Below are 16,708 nucleotides of genomic sequence, written 5' to 3' on the forward strand. Positions count from 1 at the left end.
TTCTCCTTTCTTAATGAATCCTTCTCTCTTCTGACGTAGTTGCCTGTGCAAGAGAGGAGCAATGGCATCTCCTTTAATATCTAATGACTTCAAGACTGGGTAGCTGGCAGTGTTCTTTGGAGCAATTGGTGTTTCTCTACCTAAGCTCAGCCCCTGACTCTAGCAGTTTCCGAAAACAAGAAAAAAAAATCCTACAACGTTGTATCTTTGTTATCACTTTGCCTTTCAGTAACTTGAAAAAGAAACCTGAGTCTTCAATGCTGCTTTATCTTACCATGTAACCTGTGAAGACATAGTGACTTTACCAGGTGTTGGTTATTTTGTAGTTTACTTGGGTGTGACTTCCACCATCATATTCTCCTCTTTGAAGTCTGTCTGTCTATTTTCCTTTCAAATACATCCTAGGTATTTGTGTTACTGCTGAACATCCTCAAACTGAAAGAAAGCCAAGCTTCATCATGTTTGTTTTTTGGGAGGCAGTGTTGTTTTGGCCAAAAAAGGGATCTTTCGAAGTGTTTGTGATATAACATCATTTTGGCTCATGTTGTGCTATAGAACAAGCTAAACTCTTCTCTAGGATTTAGTAAAATCTGGAAATTTGTTGAAGCATACCACAAGTTTTGCAATTAGAGGGTAACTGTAGGGGGATTGACCTGGTGAGATCTTCATAGTTGATATCAGAAAATCTGAATTTCAGTAATAGAACTGTCCTGCAGTCTTCTACTCAAGTATGGTTACTGACTCAATCAGTAGATAGAGCTCACCGTCGCTGCTTCCTATGTTGCAAACTACACAGAAGCAGTTGCTTGAAATACAGGTTGTCACTTGCCTTGCAAATGCTACATGATCAACCCTCCATCCTTGTCTGTTATGGTTCTATACACTGGTTTCTGTATAGTGGAAGGAATTAAGTTTGCCTCTAGCTTTTACAGCCTCAGGTGAAAAGATGTCAAGAACATACCGGATGGAAGAATGGCCTTAATGGACATTTTTAATCGAAAATTCTCTTTCTCCTGCAGGGCAAACGTACATAAAAAAGTAGAATCTACAATTGCATTAAGGTGTTGTTGGGGTTTTGTTGTTTTTTTCCATATTATTTTCCCCCATGTTTGGGCCTTTTTGGGGTCCTCCTTTTTATCACCTAAAGAAATTGTCGTCGTTTTCTAGGAATATGTATTTGTTGTTGCTCCTGACAGTACAAATTAGGAGGTAGGGAACTTTGTGAATAGGAAGACAAGTTTTAATGGTGATACTTCTGACTTTTGGGCATAGACAATCAGTGGATTTTTTTTTTTTGCATTAAATTAAATTATGTGTTCATCTTGATACCTTATTTTTTGAATCTGTGGGTGAAATTAAACAACTAAAGAAAAAAACAATTAAAAATGACAAATGCACTGTGTTTGGGGAATGTGGTCATAAATAATTTATATTTCATAGCTTAAAGATGTGTGCTGCTTGTTTATTTCACTCTGTTAGAACAAGAGGATGAAGAAGCCAGTACTGGATCTCATTTAAAACTTATAGTAGATGCTTTTCTTCAGCAACTTCCAAACTGTGTCAACAGAGACCTCATAGACAAGGTATAGTCATAGTTTTTTACTTGTTCCATTCTTAAAAGCCATAATGCTAGATCAGACAGATTGGAAATAAAGAGTTGAAGCTTTGGACTCTAGCATAGCTGAATTCATTTTTAACCTAGAGGAAATATTTTCTTTTTCTCACTTAGCCATTGCTCAAATACCATACAGTATTGGTTTCATCTGCCTATTTCCTTATGTGTTAGTTTGTTTTAGAACTAGTCTTAACTTTTTCCTTTTTGCCTCCCATCACTCTCTGACAAATTACCTCCCACCTACTTAAAGCTGCTCTCCTTGTCATGATCCAGAGAATCAGTCTGTATTTCTGTAAATGAACATGTTTTCTAACTATGTCAGTTATAGACAAAAATAATTTTTTTTTTTTCTTCATGGTTCTTTTTAAAGCAGCTGCATGTAACAGGAATAGATCTGTAAAAGGTGCTTTTGAAAAGCATGTTATATTGTTTTAAATAAAAGAACACTGCATTAAAGGTGAAATATTGTATTGACTTTTCTCTTTATAGGCAGCAATGGATTTTTGCATGAATATGAATACAAAAGCCAACAGAAGAAAACTAGTACGAGCACTTTTCATAGTTCCTAGACAAAGGTAAGAACTGAAGGGGAACAGGCTGGATCCACCACCCTTTGGTTGCTTAACATATGTATGTACTTTTTAACTGTTTGAATTACTGAAAACCAGTGCATATTCCAAGTTGCATTTGTTTATTCCTAATGTGCAATTTAGAGTGATTTATGCTAGAGCATCAAAGAAATATTCAGGATTAATGATCAAGCAATTCACCACAATATTTTGCCATAGCAGTGTAAATTTTTTTTCGTAATTAGTTTCTCTTTTCTGGTATTTGTGTGTTTATAATGGATCTTTTAATGAGCTTTTTAACCATGGAAACAGCAGCAAAAACTTACATTCTATCAAAAAAGAAGGCTATATTTCATTCAGGAGAACTTGTACTTTTTTAATATAAGAACCTCTGAATAGTTAGAGCACAATGTAGTTTAGGAAGGAGAATTTCTTGTGATACGTTAATTCTGATATGGTGCATAGCCCTTATAATAGCTTTGAATCTTCTGGAATGGAGCTGGTTCTAGTTGGGCCAGTTTAGAGAAAGAGAGTATAAAGTTTGAGCCTGGCCTTTTCTGTCCCTGTAGATCTGTCCATGTAGAGTTTTGCTATTTGTCCTTGTCTCTTCTTGTGTAAGCGAGGTCCCTGCACTTGCACGAAGAAACTTGCTTACAAAAATGGTTGCAAATATTAAAATAAAAATAAAAAATGTAAGAACTTTTTTCACAGCCTAGAACATCTACAGCAATGTAAGTCAGCAGGATGACTTAGGCTTTTGTCTTCAGCTTAAAATAATAGAGAATTTTCCATGTTTGCAGAATGGAAGCGGCTTGATGGGTGATTTCTGAACATACCATAATATTTGTATCACTGCCCTTTAGTTCTTCCTGGTGCTGCAGATTCCAGATTGCTCAAACTGATCATTAACTCTTGGAACCTCTTCGAAAAAGAATGATTTGCTTTGCATAAACCAAAAAAACCTAATGTGTACTAGATGATAATGACCTGAAGGAATTTGTTGACATTGTGCACAGCAAAAGAGGTACTTTTCAAACAAGAACAACGTGATGGCTTGTAAATTCAGCAATGTGGTTTCGTAGATACCATGAAAGCAAAAATTAAATTCCTAGTGTATTGTAGTATTTAAAAAAAAAAAAGGTGTTTCTTTGATTAGGCTGCACTAGGAACACAGTAAGTTACTAAAAACATACAGAGTCTCCACACTGCCACTGATTTGTTGTCCTGATGGTAGTTTCATTACCCACAAATCTGTTTTAAAAATAATTATAATTTTTAAAAGATTCAGTTTTCTGTAGGCTATAGATGGTGTGGTTGGCTCAAGGAGCTACTATTTTTGTAACAGTTCTCTAATATTTGCAACTATTAGTGAAGTGAGTGACTCGGCTGATCTTCTCACTGTTAATGATAAATATTAATTATTCTTCATATTCATAAATATTAATATTGCATGTACAATTATTTTTAAATACCTTTTTCTGCTCCCTGCTCTGAGACCTATTGAACTAATGGATACTCCAGCTTTCAATTGTGTCTAGCCATATATATCTGCCAGTTCTTTTGCCTGTGTTAGTGATGCCTGTCTCTGGGCTACTGAGCAGGGGAAACAGGATGTTGACTGAGCTGCTTGTTCTGAACCACAAACAGTTGCAATGAAAATACCAACTGAAGTGCCTGTAGATGCAGATGATTTTAAAGGGCAATCTATCCTAACATTTAAGTTATCTTTACTACTACAGTTGGTAAAGGAGCAATTCTTGCTTTCTGTCTTGAAATCAATATTGGTAATAGTTGTGGAAAAACTCCAAGGTGTGTATATGACACACGGTACTAATGGTTGCTATAAAATGCTACAAATTGATTTAGAAAATTTATATAACACTGCTTTGAAGCTTTGTATTAACAGTATTTTTGCTTCTGGCATCTCTTCACTGAGCCATAACGATATGTTTTTTCCTTCTGTTATTGTTGTTGCCTACTAGTTTTTACTAATTCCAGGAGTTTCTGCTATGTCTCTCCAGCATACCGTGGGTGAAGAAAGCTTGCTGTGATTATGTTCTTGAGGAGGTTTTCTTTTGGTTTATTTTAGGGTTTTTTGTGAAAGGTTCAGAAGAACAGTGTCCTTATAGGATGTAGATAAAGCAATATATTTTCCAAAAGCATTTAGTCTCCAAGCATATCAGACAATGCTGTCTAAGCCTGGTTATTATGTGGCAGCCACAATAAGGTATTTCAATAATAGAAAAAGTTCTGTTTCTTCTCTTGAGAGATCAGTTTTAGGAATTGTGCAGACACAACAATTTTACCAAAAAAGTACAAAACTGGTTTTGTGTTCAAGAAGTAATGCAGACACTGTAAAGTCAAAGTCATTATGCAGTGTTGCCAGGGAGCTTTCTTGCTTCCACTAGGGTTGGATAGATCAGGACAAATGCAGGATTCTTCAAGACAGACAACTTAATTTGACAAAAAAGGATGTTTTTTTTCTCAACTAACTCTAGATTAGTGTTGGAATACATCACTGCACTGCTCTGTTGAATACTTATGAATGGATCGCATTTACATCTTAAGCTGCGATTTGAACCTCTAACCCAACAGAACAGAAAGCCTTTTAAAAAGATTTTTTTTCAGTGCTAGTATACAAGTGGCTTTCAGATTTTCATTGGAGGATTGATTTAAAACTAAATATTAGCCTTCTAATTCAGGACTATAATAGTTTGTACTAAAGTGACGGTATAGTGATCTAACCCATACTGCTCACAGCTTCAGGGCATTTATGTGTAAGTCTTTGCTATCTAGCTGAATTATCTCTTGTACAGATACACATAATTATTTATGTTTAATTGCATACTGCAATTCTGTTGAATTTTTTCAACTTCAGTATGAGAAGTTTAAAATCTCTTTTTAAACCTTAAATTCTGAACAATTCTAGTCAAGTGCTAAACAGTAAATAGGGGCTGTCGTGGCTTCCAATGTTCTTGCCATTCCCAGCTATGAAGCTGCAGATTTACAAAGCAAGAGATTCGTTGTTTACCATAGGGAAATTTTTAGCCTTATCTTTGGTTGTTCTTAATTCAGAAGTTACCTGCTTCTTGAGTGTTAAATACTTCTGAGCATTTTAACTCATAAATCGTAAACCTCCTGTACATCTGCATTCAGCTCTATCCTGAGAATCCTCAGTAGCAAGGTCCTTTCTGTTCACTTGAACGCGACTTAGCAGTTTCAGTGGCCTGTCTCATTCAATGACAAAGTTGAGGGATGTGTTTGAGAGAATGAGTTTATGCCACAGCTAAGAAAATAAAGCAAAAAGTGCTTACCTGGTTACATGCCAGTTCCACAGCATCATTCTCTTCCCACTGAGCAGTGTGGGCAACAGTTTGTACCTGTTCAGGCCCTGTGAATACACTGCATTTATCTGGATTATGATTATGCTTGTGTGGCAGGAGTTCTTGCTCTGTTGCTTTGTTCTTTAGGCTATCTTTCTGGTAGAATCTGAGTTAATAAATGTATTAAATTACCCCTTTCACTATTTCTGGATATAAAATTTTGGTTGCACCCATTCTAGAGAGATTGCAATTAGGACTTTAAGCGAAGTTTTGTTTTTTTAATAAACTAACATTTGGAATTCTACCAAAAAAAGATGTGCTGTTAGATATTCACTCAAGTGCAGTCCATGTGATCCAGAGATCCAGAGCTGACTAGATTTCAATCCAAGGTAGGTGGTCAGAAGTAGTGACTGATAGTTTGTATTCAGGGTACTTAACGCAGGCTTCAGAGAGTAACTGACTTATCCCTTCATAATGTAGAAGAGCAGGAAGAGAAAGCAATACTGTGGGTTTTGTGGTTTCTTTTAGGTAATTTTTGCCCCCCTTCTCAAGAAAAATGAGTGCTTTTGGAGAAAAACAAAACCCACAATTAGCTTTAATGGAGGTACCAGTAGGTGGTGCCACTGATACTGCAGTGTCGCCTCTTCTGAGCACTAATTTTTGTCTCCCTGTGAGAGAGGGAACAGATTCCATCTCTGCCAATTTCATAGTAATTGACCCAAGGCTTTTCCTTATAATATTTCACCTATTTAGAAATACACAGTCTTAGTATTCTTCCTTATGAAGAAACCTTTTGTGTTGTTCTGTAAGGGAACAACAAAAAAATGCTCTAAGACTTTAATTTTCCCCCAGGTATCTTCAGTTTACAGAGATGAAATTATTAGCTCTCAGCAGGCAGGTACTTGTTCAGACCAGAATAAAGCTTCCTGCTATTTGTCTTAAAAGAGGTGCCATGCACAAATCTCTTCAATTAGAATAGAACCCCTCAATTCAGCCAAAGTCCTTTTTCAGTTTAGCTTTTGTGTGTGTGTGTGTGTGAGGTAATGACACTTGCACTTTTCTGAGAGTTAATGGCTAAATGCTTAATAACACCATAGTAATTTGCTGTAGCTAGTCATCCTTGACTGTGTGTTCCAACAAGCTTGAAAAGTGTAAATACTGCTTCAGTTATTGATTAACAAGAGAGAATAAAAACTGTTAAATAGGTAACCAGGATACCTACAATATTTCACCAGGAGCTTTATGTGTTATCAGGAGGCTGCTTAGCTGTGCCTCTTTGAGGTAGTATATTCTGATGCTTCTAATCCACATTTGTAATAATTATCCCTCTTTGTGGGGATATTAAAGATCTTGGAAATGTGCTATAATAACATAGCAGTAGAATGGAGAGGGAAAGCAGTCGTGTATGCTTTTTCAGGGGAGTTTTTGTCTCAATGCTTTTCCAGTTTTACTTTGTGCCAGGGCAATCTTTATGTATTGACTGTGCTTTTAGATTATTTTTTTTTTCAGCAGAATCTTTTTGGGTTTTCTTGGTTTGGTTTTTTTTGTGGTTGGTTTTTTTTTTTTCTCCCCCCTAGCAGTAGGGAAAACCTTAATCCTTCATAAAATGTAAACTCAAGATCCTTTTTTCCCTTACAGGCAATTTGTCACTTGAAGCATGAAAATTGAAGATGTTTATCTCCGCTTAAAACATTAAGCTTATTCTACAGTTCATCTGTTTACATCATTAACTTACATTCTGAAAATAAACTAGAAATTCTTTCTTCAGCTTGTTAAATGATATTATGAGGCCTCAGAGTGCAGTTGGTTTATCTGCATTTAAAAGTGATACATGCATGTTTACATGAACCAGCTGTGTTATATTCTGTGTCATGTTACATGATGCCACAAACAAGGTTTAAGGGCATTTATCCCAGTTTTACAACCAGATAGTCTTTGACAGAAAGAAACAAAGTAGAAATTAAGGAAAACACAAATGGCCCTCCAAAATTCCCTATGATACTACAAAACATTTGATAGTATGAAATGGGTATGAAGGCATTTAATCAAAGAAAGAGAAAAGGAAATAAGGGAAGTTCTAAAGAAAATTTGGAAATATTACCATTTGTGGAAGTACTTAACTAAGTTTTGGGGAAAAGGGTTGCTATATCACATCTGCTGAGCTTTGTTTTCTGTAATAACTGCTACATTCATTTACATGTTCATTGCCTTAAAAATAAAGATGTTCTTACCTTCCTGGTTTTGTCTGCTGCTACTCAAAACCAGAACAAAATTGCAATAACAAATGGAGTTGTCTAAGAATTTTTCATTTTGTGTATTGAGAGGGATCTGAATTTTTTTTTGTATCTGGTAATTTCTTAAAGGTCAAATTCCATAGTTAAGATGGCGTTTGGCATTTCACCTAAGGCAGTAGTTCTGAAAGGAAATTAACTATGAAGGATTCCAATAGGATGTGGTAGTATACCTTCTTGTATTGCTGCTTTTAAATACTGCAATCTGAAGGGTAAGCCTGTGAAATTATGTGTACATAGTTCTCTCATTATATGCACATTCATTAATTTCACAAGTAAAATGGTACCCATACTTGTAGACATAAATACATTTTTGTCTATAAAATAGTTGTCTGTTATCTCCTTTGTTTTCAGGTTGGATTTGCTACCCTTTTATGCAAGACTGGTTGCCACATTGCATCCCTGTATGTCTGATGTAGCAGAGGATCTTTGTTCCATGCTGAAAGGGGATTTCAGATTTCATGTATGTTTTGTTGATTTAGTTTTTTGCTTCCAGATTAACTAGTCTGATATTAGTCATTCTTTGGGGAATAAAATAATGTTTGATATTATGTAGATGCTGATTCTGAAATTCAGTGGATAATTTTCTGTCATCTGAGCAGATTTGTTCTAGAATACTAATCTGTGCATTTAAAACTATTTTTAAAAATGTAGCATATATGTCTGCATGTATATTAAAATTAACTGTACGACAGTTACAATAAGTTGCAAAAATTAGAAACTGTGCTTCAACTGTGTTTTCTATAAAGTAATAACTTGTATTTGAAATGAGAACTGACTTACTCTAACGTTTCCCACTACAAGGTTACTGTTGTAATACAGTGGTTACTATTGCAGTATAGTACTTAATTCAAATTCTTTTTTTACAATTTTGATCAACCAAAATTTTCCCTTCCTCACAACTGTATTTTTCAGTGTTGTTTCTTTCACTTTGTTCTAAGTTTTGTAGTCAAATTGGTTATGGTGCACAGTGATGATTCCTTCACTGGTTTTTGAGTTTTATGGTGCAGATGTCAATTTTTTCCTAATATTGACATTAAAAATGTGTATGAATTGCTCAGACTTAAGTAACTCTTAACTATCTGAAGTTAACTGTTTGTTCTCAGGATAAGCTATTTCTGTTGGGGAGAAGTACGATTTTTATATGTTTAGACAAGTATAAGCTTGTACTTTGTTACTAAAATTATGCTGGATGTCAGTAATTTTAAAAGAAGAAAGAATTAGAAAAGTCTGCACTTTATTAAACCTGACTTGAAGAAGTTGTCAATGTTTAATATTTTCCTTAGGGACTATACAAGTGGTCCTATTCATATAGAGACTACCTGTTGATTCTAAAAATATAGATTTTTGATCAATATATTATATTGATTCTAAAAATTATAGGTTAAGTATTCTAACCCTCACTTCACTGTGGCAAAGTGGGGGTGGCCAGGTTGATGTGTGCCTATAACTGTAGGTATGCTAGGGGACTTAGCTTTTTTGTGGGTTGCAGGGATGGGGAGAGAAATTCAAAAGCTTCTGAAGAAACAAGGTTGTAGAGAGACTTTTAGGAAACCTGGTGATAGGTGAAGGTAGAGAATAACGAACAAAACAAATATCAAACACTACTGAATTTGCAGGCTTATTAGTCACAATTTGGGTCAAAGTCATTTGTAAGAGGTATTTTTGAGTGCCTAAAATCCAATCTTTTTTTTTTTAAGGTAAGAAAAAAGGACCAGATCAACATTGAAACAAAGAATAAAACTGTGAGATTTATTGGTGAGCTTACCAAGTTCAAGATGTTCTCTAAAAATGATACTCTCCACTGTTTAAAGGTTAGTGTTGTGATAGTCCTGGACTGCTGTGTATGCTGATAATGTATCCCCATCCTATTCCCCTTCATATATCTATTGCTGATATTATCCACTAATTTATTGCATATGAAGTTTTAAACCCTGATGTCTGTTGCTGCTGTATAGAAGGAGGCTTCTATAGCTGTTGTAGAAGTTGGAATGTTTTAATTTTTCTAATGGTAGGTATACATTAAAATAAATTTCCACCTTGGGACATAACCAAACTGCTAATAATTTTCTTTGTAAAGTGATGGTACACATTGCTTCTTATTCATCTGCTATACACTGCAAAACTTTAATCATGTTGATTTCAATTAATGTTTTTACACAGCAAATAACTGTGTACTGAATTATTAAAAAATGATACTCATCATTTTTCTCTCATCTATAAAATATTGTGACAGGCAAAGCTTTTAATTTCTAGTTATTGTTTAACTTAAACCGTAAAGTTAAATTAGATGTGCTCTGAGGTTATTGTGTCCTTGTGTAGTATTATTTGGTGGCTTTCCAATCTAGCAGCAGGAATTTTAAAGAAGGTAATATTGAGTTGGAAGGGGTGTGGGAGAGATTATAATGTTTGTTTTAATATTTTCGTCTTTTTATGCTAGGTTTAGGAAGCATCCTGTTTTTCAGGTTTCTGGAGCCTGAAGTTGGGGTCTAGACTGTTCTTATAGTACTTCTTAATGAGATTAATGTTTTTAATTTTGTTAATATCCGATAAGTGAAATCAATTTGCATTTTTTTTCTTAAGAATGTGGAATACCACAGTAGTGTAAAGTCTGGTAGATAGAACTTACTGTTTTCTGCAGTTGAAAAGGATGTTTAACATGCTTGTGCTTTTATATAAATATGTACCAGATGCTTCTGTCAGACTTTTCTCATCACCATATTGAAATGGCATGTACTCTGCTGGAAACCTGTGGAAGATTCCTCTTTAGATCACCAGAATCTCACTTAAGAACCAGTGTTCTTCTGGTAAGAGAAAATTTGTTTTATGGGGAGGGTGTCATGCATTGAATGAAACCAATTACAACTTTTATTTTCTGGCTTTGTGATGTGGTCTGACCATAACGATAAATGTGACTAACATACAATGTTCAAACACTAATAAGTGAAAACTTTCATTAAGTTTTTATCTTGAGTGCTCAAGGAGGATCAAGTTCTTGATTCTTTAATAAAAACAGAGATGAGTATGAGAGGACAATGTATCAGTTTTCCTGAAATCTTGCCTCCTTACTGTAGAATGAGGTTGAGATGGACTGGTGTTACATATGTTCAATTCAGAGGCTGCCTTGGCACTGTCAGCCTTTGTTTGTAGTTCTGTGGACTTGTATCATCTTATTATTTATAGCCTGTCCAGTGTTGTCTCAGCTCTGAGATTGCACCTCCTGTGAGAACAGCTTTCTGAAAGTATTCTGGAGAACTCCAGTTGATCTGTAAATCTCTTCATGACTTAAAAGAACGTGTAAATAAAGAACTAAATATCTGAAGCAAAAAGCTATTGCTTTTGAACTACAAACAATACAGAGATAGGGCAAAACCAGAGGATGAGGTTGACAGAATATAGTCGCTGTATCTGAAAATGCCTGAGATACTATTTGAAGGGGAAAATGGTAGTGAATGGGACCAGAGATGATATTTGAACTGGAGGTGAAGACAGTTATGCAAGAGGTGGTTTCTGTGTCCTGCATAATGATCTGGGGTTCTAAGTTTGAAGAAAAAGTTTATGAAGACACTAGAGGAAGGGGGTTTGGAGATAGGGATTGGTAATTAAGGTAAGAGTAGAATTGGTATCTCTAAATCCTAGATAAGTACTGGCAAAGATAACAGGGATTAGCTTTGGGTCTTTTAGTATATGAATTTGAGCCCTGAATGGTATGTTTACTGTCTTGAGAGAAAATCCTAAACCTCTTTCTCTGGGACAAGAGACTGAGTCAAACATGGCTGAAGAAGTCCTTCAAAGGTAGATACTAGCAATAAGAAATCGTGTTAAATTAAAAGCAGAGTGAGCAGGTACAGACTAACTAATAGACCATATTGCTGTATTAGAAGGAAGAATGCAGACATGTATCTGTAGTAAAGTAGTCTCTGTGTTTGGGGGAGAAAGTGGACATAGTTTGCCCTTCTGGAAGAGAGTGGTTTAAGTGGAATATGTTTCTAGGGACACAGCTCTTAAGCTGTGAAATATCACTGTCTCTGCTGTGTTTATCTCCTTTCTTATCAAAGCCCAGACTTACACTTGGCAGGTCTTTCTCTTGCCTCTATACCCTCCCTTCTTAAGCTCTAGAGTTAACGGAGAAGCAGTTGTTGCATGCTTGGATATATTGTTGTACAATTTCTTCACAAAATGCTCTTTCTTTCTGAACCTCTTTGAATGTCATAGCATTTGTTGTGGTGGCGTAGTCACAAGAGGGAAGAGATGGACAAATTAACTGCAAGTTCTTGGCTCATGCTTTTTGTTGTAGTGTACTTTGTATCTTGAAAGTTTTGAATGTTTCAATTTTCTGAAGGTTTGCTAGCTGGTATGTTTTATTGTTAAATATCTTCCTTCCCATAATCAAGTATTTTTCCTTTGAAAACACGGATCCATTATCTGTAAAAGACACTTTACTCATTGCTACCATTTTTTTGTAGTTAATAAAAGGTTTAGAAGTCAGGAAAAATTAAATACCTTTACCAGAGCTACTTTTTGTAACTGACTGCTTTCAGTCTTATGCACTACAAAAATGCTGATTGTTAGCTGTATTGCTGAAATCTGCTGGATGAATGCTAAACATAACTTAACTATGAAGTGTAAGACAAACCACAAACACTCTTTCAATAACTGAGGGTTAAAGACACACAAGATTTCAGATAAATAGTCTGTTCTTTGGTAATTGAGGAACCAGGAGAAGATAGAGATGGCAAATAAATAAATGTGGAATATCTATCGATTAAAAAGTAAAATAGGCTAAATAGATTTATATTCTACGACCATCTTAATAGCTGCATCTTCTAATGTTGCCCTATAGAAACTATAGAGATTAATTTTGCTTTAAATAATATTGTACAAATTGGATCGTACTCTTATGGTACCAGTTAGTGTGAACTGTAGAAAAGATTTATCCCAAAGCACGCTAATTAGGATCTTGTGGTAAAAATTGAAGTAAGTGTAAAGCTGATGTTATCAATGATTCTTACAGCTATAATTAAGGCCTGATGATCTTCCAAATAATTATTGGTCTTAATCTTTACTGCTGATGATATATTATGTGGTAAGATGCCAAACAGGCTGTATGTCTCCTATTAAAGACAGCGTTGCTTTGTCCTGGTGTGGGAGAAAGTTATAGTTAAGAATAGATTTTAAAAGTAATTAGGGGAAAAATAATTATTAAGTACTAAAGTACTCTGACAGAGTGCCACAGACAGTGACACTTAGTGACTTATTCTAGACAGACATTTAATGATCACATTCTAGTTTTGTAGGACTACTAATCACATTTTGCAAATTATTTAAAGATTCTTTTTTTTATCAGGACAATGTTTCTGTTAATCATTCTTCTTGGCAAGTCTTTCAAGTTCAATGTCCTTTATGTAATTTAAATATCAATATAAAACTAACTTGGCTTAAGGATTGGTCTGTTGGTAAACGGATTATTTGAATTGGTGATTTGGAAGGAAGATCAGCATTATCTTGATCTATGTTTTTGTAATGTAATCATGTTAAAATGTCAAATTCTTGTGTTATACTGTTGTCATGTTAAAAGGATACTGGAAGTTTTGGTATTAAAAGCCTTCTAATGCATTTTTAATCCTGTAAGTTAGACAATCGTGTCAAATTGTCTTTTTAAGCTTTAGGGCAAGACCATTTGTAATTACAAACATAGCTACACGGTGGCTCATTTCTCAGGGTGACTCCTTTTATAGATGGAGTGGAAACTATGGGCAAATGTTGTTTGTACAGACAGAGGCTGTGACAAAGTAAGTGTAGTTAGAATGAGACTGTTAATTCACTGTAACTTCCAAGAAATGTAAAATTTTGATTTTTGAACTGTTGGAACAAGTAGCAGGGCAGAGCAGTATAGGTGGTAAAGGGAAGGAGGACCTGAACAGTTTTGGTATCTTAATACAGTCTGATGATTTAAATATCAGGCATGCTGAAATGCTTTTCTCAGTTGGACTTTTCCTGCTCCCTAGGTTTTACTTGGTGACTTCTCTCTTTTTTCTTTTTTCTTTTTTTTTTGCATACAGCTTTGCAAAAACTCTTATTTCTTGTAATGCAAATTGGTGTTACTGGGTTTAGCAGGGTGCAGGAGCAAGACTAGTATCAAGAGGAGCACCTCGTAATTCTCACCAGATTTTCTTTTGAAATGCATCTGCAATATATGCTACGTGCAAAGAGGTTTTGTAACTCACAAAGAAAAAAAGAACCAAAGCCTTTACTGTTTTAACTTGGACATTTTAATGTTGTTTGTGTTCCCTTTATCAAAGGAAAAACAGAAAGCTAATCTTCAAATGTAATGCTTTACCTTTGTAGTTCTTCATTTTAGCCTAGTAAAATAAAGACTTAAAGAACTTAATTAGCTGTAAGTGCTTTAGACTGCAGGTCTTTTAATCTTTTTTTTCTTCTGGAATGGGTCAAGGTTTTTGTTATTGTAGGCAGTGTATTGTTATGGTTTCTTTTTCCTTCCTGTCCATCTGTCTTGATGCCTTAAATGAAAAAGGATTGAAACACACACAGTTGCTTAAAATGGTGATGACTTTTTAAGTAGAGATTAAGACTAATACCATCCACTTGAAGTTAGAATACTTACTTATGATTGCTCAGAAAAATTTATATATTACAGTGATTTTGAGAATTGGAGCAGTGCATATTGTCTTTTCTGGGAAGAAACATTTTAATTATAACCTATTATTTACAGTATATGCAACTTATTTTAACAAGAAAGTGTAAAAATTATGTAGCTTTTGGTTTATTTAAATTTTATTTGCAAGCCCTTTTGCCATTTTCTTTGTTATGTTTTACTTTGCCCCACTTCATTTTTCAGTTTATAGTAAAACATGATAAATGTCATTAAGGCAGCAAAGATGTATTTTCTCCCAATACATCCAGAAAAGGTGAAAAAATTACAAATGTAATATTAACATGTGATATGGTAATTATACGGTGATTTGGAGCTTTCTACTGTAAGTGTTTTTTCCCTACATAAAGCAATTCATGTACTCAGTTGTAAAAAGTGTTGTGCATCTGTTAAGCACCTTTAGGTAAACTTGCTACTACTTGACAGAAATTTCCCATTTGGAAAAGAACAGTTGCATTTAGGGAATCAAAGGGGAGGCCATTTGTGTCATGGAAAAGGTTAAAAATGAAACACCTCAGGGTTGGTGTCAGATTAAGACCTTGCTGGCAATACATACCTATGGTCTAGGGGGAAAGTTATGTGATTTTGTTGGGTTTACACAAAAATACTCTTCCTCATTGAATTAGCAGCTGAAACTCAAGGTTAAGGACTGTTTGAGTACGTTCACCAATCAGTGATCAATAAGCTTTAAACTCTTTTCATTAGTTTACTGGACAGCATGAATGTGTATACTAACATTTGTGTGTGATGATAAAACAGTACTTACAGGTTAGTTTTGTTTATCTGTTTGCTGTTAATTACTGTGTAGTCAACCTCTACTAAATGATAGTCTAAACCAGTGAAGTTTCTTTTTCTGTTCAACTCCCTTTAGAGTGATTTAGAGTATATAGGATCATGAGGTACATTAATGCAACTTACAGAATTACATATATGCTTATAAATACACATGCATATAAAAACATTTTATAATGGAATTAAGCTCATCCTTATCTTTTACTGTAAAAATCAGCAGCTACTTTAGTTCTTGTACAGAATTTTTAGATACAATAAACTTTACAAACCCATAAAATAAATCTTTTTTTTGTACATATACAAAATGAAGTATGGAAAAAAGAGTGTATTCCATGAGGAAAATTAGGACAATCCTGACAAGCACAGTAATTGGTGTTGGTGTAGTAACCTTTAAGTTCTCTGATTTTTTTTCCTGAAATACTATTTTATGGTAGGTACTGTTTTTCTTGCAGTCTATTCTGCTTGGGTAAACAGCAACAATGAAGCATGGAATCAGGAAAATGCCATTACCTAAACCATTGAAAATTCATGTGAAACCATCAACATAAACTCTCTGGAGTTGCATACTGATGTAAAAAGTAAATTGCCGCTCTTCTGATGATTCACTATGCTTGTGTCAAGACATCAGTATTTCAGCTACTTTAGTTAAATAAAATCATGTTTTGAAGAGAGTGTCTAAAACCTTATTAACCATTTATCTGAACAGTAACATTTAAGTTTCAAGTTAAACTTTAAATACTTTTCTGAAACCTTTTTCACCACAGGTGAACCATTATAAAAATAGCGATTGTGAAGAAAAATGGCCTTGGAAATAGCAACACAGAACCATATATGCACTTTGTCCTTTCTTTTCTCTGCCCAAGCTTTTAACTTACTTTTCTGCAACCTTTCATATATCCTTTATCCCAAACCTAACTGTTAAAAGCCTTTGGCATGAAAATGTGGTCTGTCAACATCTTTAACTGCTCATTTGCTTTTATTTCCAGGAACAAATGATGAGGAAAAAACAAGCAATGCATCTTGATGCACGCTATGTTACAATGGTAGAAAATGCCTATTATTACTGTAATCCCCCTCCAGCTGAAAAAACTGTGAAGAAAAAACGTCCTCCTCTGCAGGAATATATTCGTAAGCTTCTTTACAAGGATCTTTCCAAGGTCACCACAGAGAAGGTAGATCCTTTTGAAATCTTTAATGCAGATTTTACTGGAAGTGATGTAGTACTAACTTTTGAAGGGTTTTGGAAGGGTTATATTTTTTTTTAATTCCAAGGAAGGGAGATCATTTTTATATCCCTGATTGTTAAGATAGTTTAATTTATTTTATTGTAATGCATAGAAGTTCCAGTCATGGACCTACATTCTCCACAGCATTAAGTGCTGAACAAATAGAGAATGAAATGAGAACCCTTGCGCCGAGTATCTTGTGTTCAGAATAAGAGACAA

The 16,708-nt window shown here is 34.7% G+C and overlaps 1 protein-coding gene across 2 annotated transcripts in view; it reads left to right on the top strand.

The window, feature by feature from the left end:
• Nucleotides 1-16,708, top strand: part of UPF2 (UPF2 regulator of nonsense mediated mRNA decay) — a 64,866-nt gene that overhangs the window by 19,859 nt on the left and 28,299 nt on the right. For both annotated transcript variants that reach the window (XM_074903496.1, XM_074903497.1), the window contains 6 exons: nt 1,480-1,583; nt 2,105-2,190; nt 8,153-8,261; nt 9,499-9,612; nt 10,489-10,605; nt 16,250-16,435. In XM_074903496.1, coding sequence (XP_074759597.1) covers nt 1,480-1,583; nt 2,105-2,190; nt 8,153-8,261; nt 9,499-9,612; nt 10,489-10,605; nt 16,250-16,435 — 716 coding nt within the window. The remainder of the gene's footprint in view (nt 1-1,479; nt 1,584-2,104; nt 2,191-8,152; nt 8,262-9,498; nt 9,613-10,488; nt 10,606-16,249; nt 16,436-16,708) is intronic.

Source organism: Athene noctua, chromosome 3 (assembly GCF_965140245.1).
Source record: "Athene noctua chromosome 3, bAthNoc1.hap1.1, whole genome shotgun sequence".
Classification (NCBI taxonomy): domain Eukaryota; kingdom Metazoa; phylum Chordata; class Aves; order Strigiformes; family Strigidae; genus Athene; species Athene noctua.